The 12,061-nt window shown below is 32.6% G+C and overlaps 1 protein-coding gene across 1 annotated transcript; it reads right to left on the reverse strand.

Annotated features, from left to right (window-relative positions):
- Positions 1-1,021: 1,021 nt before the first annotated feature.
- On the reverse strand, positions 1,022-12,061 carry LOC130655130 (coiled-coil domain-containing protein 134-like). The gene is made up of 7 exons (XM_057457830.1): positions 11,926-12,061; positions 10,241-10,362; positions 9,112-9,196; positions 4,735-4,808; positions 3,208-3,312; positions 2,841-2,912; positions 1,022-2,162 (listed from the first exon to the last, which is right to left on the reverse strand). The coding sequence occupies exons 1-7, from the start codon at positions 12,029-12,031 to the stop codon at positions 2,037-2,039; spliced, it is 690 nt and encodes a 229-aa protein (XP_057313813.1). The 5' UTR covers positions 12,032-12,061; the 3' UTR covers positions 1,022-2,036.

A 12,061-nucleotide genomic window follows, 5' to 3' on the forward strand; every position in this document is an offset into this window, starting at 1 on the left:
GTCTTTGAGAAAATAATTTGAGCGCCAAGATTCATGTGTTGAAAGAACACGTGACAAATACTATGGAAATATTGGCTTCTATTTTTAACACGAGATAAATATTTTTATGTGGGAAGATAGCAAAACGAGGTGGAAGTAAAATTGTACAGTTCCGATTCCAATCATGACAGAACCACAGGAAAAATATACATCATTCAAAGTTCATGCATCATTGCGAGGGATGGGTGAGAATAATAAAAAAAAAACCAATTCTTTTGAGATGCATATCATACTTCATCATTCATTTTTTTTCTAAGTCATTCGCAGCTTATCGCAGTGTAAACCACAAAAGTAAAAGAACGAAACAATGCGGTCTTGTCTCATATATATAACAATACGGTTGGGGCATGATTTACACTTGAAGATCTCCGCCTTAGAGATTAACTAAAAATGGGTATTCAGTTTAGTGGATGCAGCAACAACAGCTCAGTGGATTGAGCAACTTAAAGATGTACCCCGGGTTGGATCATTTGGACCAAAATAAACATGTGTTTTCACAGCGGAAATAACAATGCCAGCGCTTCCTAAATATAGCTTCAAAACATGATCACCTTTTTTGACGTGGGATGCGGTAAAGATTTAATTAAATGCCAAGGCATTTTTATATATATATTTTTAATATTATTATTTTAATTGTAAAGAAGCAGAGAGCGGGGTGTTTAGTTCCAAATCAATTTTAATTGAGAAAATTACAAACTGAAAAAAGATGGTTAAAGGGTCTGAGATAAAAAATCATGACTCTAAAGACATTTAATTTCATGACGTCATGCAGAAATAAGTGAGAGTGTGGAGACACATCTTTTGCAGTTTTTAACTTAGGCATGTATTTAAGGGGAGGTTTATTTCAGCACGGTCTTTAAACTTTTAGAGTAAATCTTCACACACGAAGCTCTGTAGAAGGAAAAAAGCTTTTTTAATAAGGATTGAAAAAAGCTGGTTAAACAATTTTTTAATTGAGGAACGGAAAGGAAAGGAACGAAACTATAATCGACATCATCTCTTCCATGTACAAAAAATTACATTCTTTCCTCATTACTACAAATCTATTAACCTTACCACGCTTTCAGTTAATTTGGCTAAAAAAATTAAAATCAAATCACACTATTCATTACTGGTTTGTTAACTGTGGATATCGCATGAAAAATGATTTTTAATAACCCTCTAGTGCATCAAAAGCTAACCATATGTTACAATGATGTTTTACGCGACTTTTTTCGTGTTATTTCGCGTACGTTCATAGCGATACACCCCTTTTTTTATAAGAATGTGCTTCATAAGAATACCAGGCTGGGATGTTAGGTTAAAAACAAAAGGTCCATTTTTTAGAACAATAGACCTATTGACCAGCCTGGTTAGAATTTCGATATTCTTATAAATAAAGCATGTAATTATAAACAACTAATGGGTTTAGAAAAAAATGTATGAGTACATCTAAGCAGACGTATTGTGCATTTTCGGATTAATGGGTGCTAAACTATCTATGTATGACTAGTTCTAACAATACCGACGAATTTAAATAGTCTCGGCAAAAACAAACATTTTGGAACAATGTTGAATTGATACTCAAAGAATTTTAATCATGGTGCATGATGTCAGAGAGGATAAATCCTTCCAACAAACCACCACTTCGACATATTTAATTATCAAACCATTTAATCTACTGAATATGTAATCGTCAAACACATAAATCTTTTTTGGGTTGTTCCACAATAAATAGAAAAAACGTGCAGTTTCCCGCCAAACATGTACGATTTCTACTTCGGTCAGCGAAGTATGTTCAGTTTGCAATTCTGAACCTTGTTTACCAGCTGTATTCGAATTATTAGTAGCGTGAACATGATGCGGCTACATGGTAACAAAATAACAACACTTTCGTAAAAATTTGCATCACATTTTTGCAAAGAATTGTATTCTGTTCACGAAATGTCCGTTACGAAAGATTGAAAGCGTAGAAAGCTTTGTATAAAAAATCATACACACATCAAGTTTGTCATTTGTCATAACTCTTGAGAAGAACCTCCCAGGCGTGGACCACGTCTCTTCTTTACTTTTTTCTTTTGCTTGCTCTCCTCCTTTTGTTGTTTTAGTCGTTCTTCTTCTTTTTGCTTTTTTCTTTGCTCGGCCTTGATAAGAAATAGAATAATCGCATTTAGCTACAACACTATCACACGCAAAACAGACGGTTAAATACAGGTTGGTGCACGCAAAACAGACGGTTAAATACAGGTTGGTCAGTAAGTCATTCGTTATTGATATTTATTGTTTTTAATAATTATTCTAAACATCCATGCTTGTTTTGCTGTTTTTGTTGTTGTTTTTGCGGAGAGGGACACTGAAACATTTATTTATGCAACATTTACGCAACAAGAACATCGACTCCACTAAATATAATTGTTTGTTTGTTTTTGTTTACCTTTGTGGTGAAGAGAAGAAATCACACACACAGAAAGGTCTTGTGATCGCGACATTCCCTAATGAGCTGCCAAGACTCATTGAGATAATTAACGAGATTAAATGATCCCATGAATTTCACGATTCTAGTCAAAAACAGCCTAATCAACTCGTTAAAGTTCCTTACATGGGGGCGTAGACTGAGGTGGCAGTTAAATGTCTCCACATTTCAAATTCATTAAATCTTAACGACATATGAACACTGATTTATGTTCATCAACAAACATTATGTTAGAGCTGATAATTATCTGCTGTCGTCGAGAATTATTGCACACAATGCAAAATTTCTACTGCCACACATCACCTTTGCATGGTTTGAAATGCACCCCGTGTAAACTGAGCCCACTCACTTTTATGTTGGCTTCTTTGTATGGGTTAACATAATTTTCATCTCTTGGGATTATTTCCAATTCCTGTGCAACCTAAACAGATCATAAACGAATAAACTAAAACACACGAACAGCCGAAAAATCGTTTACATAATTCCCGACTGTTATTGCCAATAAGTGTTGATCGAATGATTCAAAAACCTAGATACACAATCAGAGATACATAAACAACATGCTTGTCCAATGAAAATAGCCACATGAAGGTCAGTATATGCCTCATAATGAGCTGGCAACACTACATCTTGAGTGTGGACTTGAACCTAAAACTTTATAATTACAAGCCGTATGAGTTAAAACTGCAACAGTCCGCTTGAAATTGTGGACTCACCAAATTCAGCATCACTGCATTTGCACCGGTAAATATGTCGGTTTCGTTAGAAAAAACTACACCCCAATTCATCGCAATTTTCCATTCCTGGTTTTTATCATACAGCTATGAGAAAAAAAGAATTTTGGATTCATGTAACACGTGCAACAAAAGAAATATAAAACCGGGACTTCAGTCCTAGTTTATCAGTAAAAGTGGCTCCACAGACAAGTAACAAAACGTGCGGCGCTGTACCAATGTGACACCGCATCGCTTTGATTATCGTAAATTGTAGGTTTTCCATTTTACTAACTTAACTAAAAGCAAATAGGAATGTTCAAGACGTTGAACGCAGAAAACCATTTTATAAATTGATAAATTTTATAAATTGATTGACGTGGAGGATGTCTTATCATTACCAACACAAAAAGTGTTCTCGGTGTTCTTTGCAAGATTTTTCCAATAAAATATCTGATAAACTACCTTATTCCACGAAATTAACAAGTCAAGAAATTAACGGTCATGAAATTAACGTGGTTTAATGAAATTATTTTGAAAAGGAATTTAATTCAACGCAGTTGAGCAAGGTTGCTTTCAAAAATGCATTTAATTAACGCGAATTTGAGAATATGCGACATTACGCAAAGCAAAATTACGGCAACAGTCAAATCCACGGTAGTGAAGCGACCCTCTCTATTACAAGAGGGTTTGGATTTTCGTTGTTTGGAAAGATAATGTTAAAAATTAAAAAATTTCATTTTCCACTTGGATCAGAGTATGAAGATTATACAAAAGCTATTTTAAAAAAGATCGCTGAAAGAGAGAACACCGTTGAGCTATTGTCCGATGAGGAGAAAATAGTAGAAAATTTGTAAAAAAAATTGTATATTTATGTTTTTGGGGCTTTTATAAATTTGAAAAAAGGCAACAAATTACCAGTATTTTAATTAACGAGTCATGAAATTGACAGTCTTTAAATTAACGGTCATTAAGTTACGCGAATTTTGAAAAACCGCGTCAATTTCATGACTCGTCAATTTCATGGAATAAGGTATGTTGAATTACGCTTTCTCTAATTTTTCATAGTTTTCTCTAAATTTTATCGACATTTTAAAATGAAAATTACAAAACCTCTATATTATGAAAAAAGTCAGGTATTTTAGCAAGGATTTAAGAACTCAAACAAAATTGACACAGTGATAATGATGAATCAACCATCTCAAACAATTATAAGAAAAAATATAATTGACGAATGAAAGATCTCCCGCCCTTCCTTGTTATTTTATTGTTGACACTTAGGCATAAATCATGCTTAAATCCGTAACACATTCTCACATAAAATTTAAGAAAGGACATTCCATTCGGAAGGTTGTCATAGACACAGCCTATTAACTGGAAATGCAAGTCAAGAAGACCATGGCAACAAAATTGATTCGAATTATAATTTACAATGTAGAAAATGTTGTATGTACAGTGACACTGAGAGGTTAATTGCACTCGTGTCAGTAGCAACTAAGCGATGTAGAAAAAGTGTTAAAAAAGCGTTACCTTATGTGTGATGTCCGGACATCTTAGCAACAAATCACCAAAAAATGCAACATTTTCAAAGACGTGGCCCAAGTCTAGAAACGAAAGAAATCTTACTTGCTAATTGGAAAGGTAATATGTTGGTGGACAAATGTTGCTAATGGCGACACATTGACAACACATTCGCAGCTCTGGGGAGTAGTCACTTCATATCCGTTCGGTAATTAGAGGAATGATGTTGAATACTTTCTGCAAGCGAACACAATATTTGGAATGCATTTTATATCGTTATAGATAGCTAAAGAAAAATTTTGGCTAGCCTTAGTTATGTCAATAGTTAACAAGCAATCAACTAACAATCAGTTAACTAGCAGCGTTGTGGTCGATTTTGTGTTCTGCAAAATTAGCAGCGGAATAATGCTGTTCTGCAAAATATGCTATAGTAATTTGTTTTACAGAAGACGCTGCAAAACGGGCGAAAACCAGGGACATAAAATGCGCTGGTGAATTACTAAATATTAAAGGGTTGGTTGTTAGACACTTTGTTTTCCTTGGTTTGTTAACAAATCCTACGATGTTGAGAAAATAGAGTAAACCAAGCAGGAAAACCACACACATTTGCGACTTTTCGAAGTATGTACAAACATAATTTCGTTTGGTTAACTAAAAATTTTGAGAATTCCGCAAGAATTTTAATGGGTTTAAAAATTAATTAAAGAAAATTTAGCGTCAAGAGAGCAAAATAAAAAAAAGTAGCTACAGGAAATAGGTGATTGAGGTAAGCTCAGAAAGAGAAACAGTGATAACAATTATTTATTTCCGATTGGAGATAATGCCACATCAAAAATCTTCAAATACTGCACAGCATCCTATGGCAAATTAACTCGCTGTTTTTTTAAAAATCAAAAATAATTTGTTGGTAAACGATGCGATTAGAATTCAGGGACCCTGGATTTAAACCTGGTACCCAGGTTAACGTAACTGGAAAACAATGCCATATTGGAAGTAAGAGTCACTAAAGCAATAAATAAATGACTCAACCTGTGTGACAAGTGAGATCAATTACTCTGAAAACTTTCATACGCCATAGTTAAGAATCGAATTTAAAAAAAAAAATTGGTCTCCAACGCACAATTTGGATAATTAACGGGGATTCATTTTCGTATTGCAAATTTTGCTGATGAGGAACCTGGTAAAAAAGTTTTTTCATTTTAAAATTTTTTTTGTCATAATACATCCTCAACATTAAGAAGCTAAGGAATTGTAGAATAATACGCTTTTTGTATAAAACCGAGGCAAGGAGACCCGGAATAAAATCAACTTTTTTGTTTTCATCCTAGGGAAATATTACACGTCTCTCTTTTAATTAAAAAATAACTGAAGACAGAGAAACAGGCAAAAAGGATGAGTGTAAATGGGGCCTAAGTGTCAAACAGGAATACTGTAAAAGGTAAAAATAGACCAAGTTCGAATCAAATTAAAATTAGTACGTGACTTTCGATATAACTACTAGATGCCACCATTACTTCTTGAAAAAAGTTAAAATGAAATTTTATAATAAGCACAGCAGCCTCCCAGACCAGACGAAAAAGAACAGGAAATCCAATCTTTGATATATATTCTAGACTTCATCAAATTAATCTCAGACAATTTTAATTAAAGTTTAAGAAGTCTAGAAGAGGATTAAAAAAAAAACAATCTAAACCCTTTTTTCAGGGAGAAATGGAATGAACATATTGTATTTTATTATAAACTCTTTGTGTGGCACACATTTAATTGTGAGAGTCGATAAAAGGTAAAAAGATTGATGTTACATTACATATTACTAAGTCTAGACATGCTGACCTACAATTTTGTTTATATTTTTTTAAAAAATGACCATATTGTGGCCGCTACCCAGTAGTTGGTAGGTACCCGGTAGTTATTAGGTACCCAGTAGTTGGTAGGTACCAAGTAGTTGGTATGTACCCAGTAGTTGGTAGGTACCCAGTAGTTGGTAGGTACCCAGTAGTTGGTAGGTACTCAGTAGTTGGTAGGTACCCAGTTGTTGGTAGCTACACAGTAGTTGGTAGGCTGCTGAAGCTCCACTTAAACAGATGTGTAGACAAGATCAACACCGTTAAGAAACCGAAAATTAAAATAGATTGTGGATCCAAACAACGTCGCAGGAAAACTGGTAACTAAGTGTGCGTGCACTGCTAATTCGACATACTGCTTCTAATTAAAAGAATACTGACGCCTATTTTAAATAATGAATACCTAATTAACCTCCACGAAAAATATAATTGTTGGTTAAACCAAGAAAAGTCGAAACCGCATGCTCCTTTATGATCGTACACAGGGAGAAATAGATGAGGAGCCATCTGTTTAAAAAGTAAACAAATTCTGCAGTCAACGTCGGTAAGTAATCATTTCGTAATGCATTTAAATTTGGCTAAAAGTAAATCATAATTTGGTAAATTACGAAATCTTACCGGGGTTGCATCGCTTCAATAGGTAAAAATTGCAAAATTCGGCGTTGATTAAGAAACCGAGGGTACTAAAACAAGCGAAAGCTCCAGCGCCATTTTTAAATTGACTAACGGTCAATTTTGTGACTCGGTTTTGATCTAAAAAAGTTGAATGTGGTTCTCCAAAAATTGATTCATCCTAGATAGGTGGTCTTACTTCTAATTTCGAGAATTGCCTAATTAGCAGTACACGCTTAGTCTTTATTATAAGGAAATGTTTATACATTGGCAAGTGAAAATTGACAATTTTAAGTGTGTCCTACTTTGTCCCCACGAGTTATTTTTAAAATAATGTGTCTATAATTGCTTGTGGGTATGATCTTTCAAATTTAACTCTCCAGTAGCAAAAAAAATGTAATTGTCGAAACTTTATTTTAGTGAAAATATATTCACAAAATGTCTACACCATGAACATTGACAAAATGATTTTAGTTTTTTTCATTTAAATGAACGTTAGCGCTAAGAGTTTATAATTCATGATCTAATATTGAAGTTGAAAACATTTCACTTGTTTACTCTTCTCTTTCTTATTGAGACTTCTTCATGACCTTCACTTTGGAACAATCTTGAACTCGTTTTCGCATGCAACATCATTGACAGAAATTGCAAACCAATATGACGTATAAAAGTAAGATATATTCCACAAAAAATTTTTAAAAAAACAAACACAGAAAATCTATCAGACCTAAACGTCATTAACGCCAGTGTTTTTAAGATCAAATTTTGATTTGCATGACTAAGTTTGACTGAAGTTTTAAGATTTAAAGCAAAACATAAAATGTCTGGACAATAAAATACATAAGAATATTTAAAATGAGAAGTGGGTCTAGGAATCACCTGGGACCACATTGGGTAAGTTTGCCAAATCTGGATCCTAAATCCGTTTTAAAATAGACCGGTTAATAAAGTCATTAAAGAACGTTTAAACCTTAATATCTCTGCAACCGTTTGTCAAAAGTAAAAAATCCTATACATTTTCTTGATCAGTCTTTCAAGTTCTATACAATAAAGGAAAATGTTTTGTGCATCGATGGGTCATTGCTGATATCATCAAAATTCAAGTGGCGGATCTTTCTTATTTCATTTTTGTCTAAAGTGGATAAAAAAAAATATTAAATTATTTTTCATATTGTTTTTTCACAATATAAACTTTCTCGATCTTTTACTTCATAACGCAGTTATATTTTCGCAGTAATTCAACCAATTCTTTAGCAGGCTCACAGTAACCGTTATTTTTTTTGCACGCTGCACACAAGGACAGTAGCAACAATATGAAGTAGCTGTAGTTAACAAACTATAGCAAAATACAAAAACTTTTGCCAAACTCTACACATCATCGCATTTGCATTCAGATGGGCCCTTTTTAGGGTGGCAGTAATGCAAGACACCAAACAAGTGATTTTAAATATCTGATATTAAAAAATAATTTAGCTGTTGCTCTTATCTGTTATTTGACTATTCAGTTTTCTAATCAGTATTGATAATAACCAACCGCAAAAAGACATTCAAAATCGGTTGAATTTAACCCTATATTTCTGTTTAAGAAAACATTCAGCAAACAAACGAAAAAAATAATATGTTTTGCTAATTTTGTTTTGCTAATTATGTAATAAATACGAGTATATTTGACACAGTTAAAAGGACACCAGGATTATCTGTCTCCTTTTGTTAACAGTGGAACATGTGGTTCCCAAAATGCAAGGTGTGTGCCATTGACTTTTTATTAAAATCATTTTAATAAACTAATTCTTTTAAGGTTTTCTTTTTACGTAATGTCTAACTTACCAAATAGATGCAAACGGTGTGACAGAATTTGTCCATATCATTATTAGATTATTAAATGCATAGCAATACTAAAATAATCACAATAACACAAGCCCCACCATACCATCAAGTTTTTCTTGATCATCTGGAAATTCATCCCCAGGGATGTAACCACCCTCTGTGACTTTTAGTTTTGCTGAGATCAAAACCTAAATTCAATATGCATCAATTAGTAAGCACTAGTACATAAGTCTTAAGCGCTATTAGTGAATTGCTTAAATTAATAAAACAATTAGTCAAAATCTAAGGTTAACACATAGAAGATTCATACATACAGATTTCATATTTTTGAATTTTAGGAAATTGTCAGTTAATTTGGAAGGTATTAGATATGTTGATAGAGACTTTTGGCATACAAACCCAAACACACTTTTCTTCAAGTTGCAGAGTTGAAAAGGTAGTACTTCAGATATTAATCCAATTTTGTTCAATTAACCCTTAAATACCCAACAAGACAATATGTGAAAGGAAGTCCGAAACACTGACATGCAACAATCTATCAGCCCTAACTTGTGACCAACCAATTTTGCAATATCAAAATGGAGGGCTCCTATAAAAAAAGCATTCAATTTTCTATCCAGCAGTGCCAAACTTGGATTTTTCAAAAAAAGCTTTGATGTGAAAAGGTTAAATATCCTACCATGGACTTATTCAAGCCAGCCTTTCTAATTCAAATTTTTTTGCATCAATAATTTTTTGACAACTGTTTCAGGTGAGGATTAACCCATTTCATGTTGGCAAAAAAATGTTGACATAAATTTTCGTATTTGTGATTCGCATTAGTAATCCACAATTTCACATTGGCAAAACAGTGACATGAACTTTTATTTTGGTGTCTGACGTCGGTAAATTGCCTTTTAAATTTTAGCATTTCTTTTCCAAGCCAGCTTGTTTATATTTAAACTCCTTCAATTCTATTTTGGGTAAATAAGAAAAATGATCAGTGACCAATTTATGATCTTTATTAATTTTTGCATGTAAGGAATACTTTCTATCGCTTTTCTATCTATACTTTCTATATTATGTATATATGATAGATTTAAGGCAATTGAAGAATTATAAATTGTGAAGAGAAAATTCTCCTCGGCAAAATTTTGCCTACATGAACTTGCTTTTTTAAAAATCACCTTAGCATTCACTTCGGCATTTTCTGCAAGCAAACATTTTAATAAAAGTATGTAAAATCATAATACCTTGAAAAGTTTTTCTAACAATATTTTGACCATGGAATATCTTTTTGAATAGTCCCCAATCTTGAGAATTCTTTTTATTCCCTCCACTTGCTCACCACGTTTCACTTTGAAACCATACTTGTCTAATTATAAACAGTTAAGTAAAAATCAATAACAAAATCTATGAAGATGTGTTGCTGTAAACAGAATGTAAAAAAGGAGATCATATGATAGAGCACAAGCAGTATGAAGACGTCTTAAAATGTGTAATTTACTTTGAGATTTTTTGTTATTATAATGTATACTTTTGTAAACAAATACGACATTGTAGATTTTAGATCCTCAGGGTTCGAATTAGCAGCTCACAATTTGCAATTTGCAAATGGAATGCCATTTTGCGAATTACTTTGCGAATAAAATGATAAAATTGCGAATCGAAAATTTTTGTATCACTTCATTTCTATATTTTGTGATATTAAAATTAATCATTCCTTCTTTTTGTTTGTTTTGTTTTCATTTAATTCTCATGTTTTGCTTCTTTATTTTATGATGGGAGAAAAAAAACCCTTTCCGTTAGCGTATTTCACGTGTACATATTTAATGAATCTTTGACTGAAAATATGTGAACAAGTTTCATAACATTTGCTTCTGAAAAGCCGTTTTTATTATAAGAAATTGTTATTAAAACCTTATTTATCAAGTGCAACTCATCATAAATGATTGCGTAAAATATTTACATGTTAATTTATCAAAAGGCTGTTGTGTAGACAAAATCATAAAGTCAACGTTTTTTTTTCAGTTTCAACAGTGGCAAATAGTTTAATTAATATTATTAACTTTACTTTAGTAAAGTTCATGCCCAAAGAAAAAAAAATCAATAAAAATAGAACAGGTATAGATCGAAAGTGTTTTTAACAGAAAACAGTGTTCTTATTTTCAGCGCAGTTAGCATTAAAAAATAAGAAACTGCATTATACTAAAAGACTCATGTTTGAAACAAACATATTTGTTGTGAAAACAACTTTATTCAGTATACTGTATTTAACTTGCGTTGTAATGTTCACCAAAACTGGTTAAGAAACTCTGAAACAATAATTACATTTTGAATATTTTCTCACAACATGCTATAAAAATAAACTTATTTCATTTTTGCAACATTATTTTTGCTATCGGAGACAAGAAAGTTACAACTGAGAGTTACTAGCTCAGTTCTTGTGTTTGGGGTTCACAAGTTTAAACGTCCCCCACTTGTCTCCAACGTAAAAAATAATAAAGCAGGAAAAAGTAAAGCTTGTAGGTCACAAAAAAATACAAATTCTCATCGAAAAACAAGTAGCTACTAATGAACAAGCCAATGGTTATTGATCTACGGTGCTCCTAGGCCATGTCTCGATGGTGGTTTACTTTGTTACAGAGTATCAAATTTTTGTGAACCCACTTTACTTTTCTAATTCAAACCCTGATCCTAATTTTGTATTATAATTGTTATGTATATAGACACAGATTTTCTACAAGCAAACGCATTTTGGGATTAGTCCTTAAGTTGCTAAGGAATGAAAAGGAAAATTGTTCAGGGACCTGAGAGCTGAAGTAAGTTTCATTATTTTTGGCTCATTGTGATGCCTGGACACTTGGGTGGCTTATAAAAGTGTGTATTACACTCTAAAAAAAAAAGAGAAATAAATCATTCATATTGAAAAGGATACATAACTCTTTTCTTGATAATGATTTCTTCTTTGTCGATTCTTTAGATTCTCCATAAACTTTGCTTGTGATAACACAAATTGTAAGACACCAGATTAAGATTTTCATATTTTCTTAAAACATAGTAGATTGATATGT

This window comes from Hydractinia symbiolongicarpus, chromosome 8, assembly GCF_029227915.1.
Source record: "Hydractinia symbiolongicarpus strain clone_291-10 chromosome 8, HSymV2.1, whole genome shotgun sequence".
Lineage (NCBI taxonomy): Eukaryota > Metazoa > Cnidaria > Hydrozoa > Anthoathecata > Hydractiniidae > Hydractinia > Hydractinia symbiolongicarpus.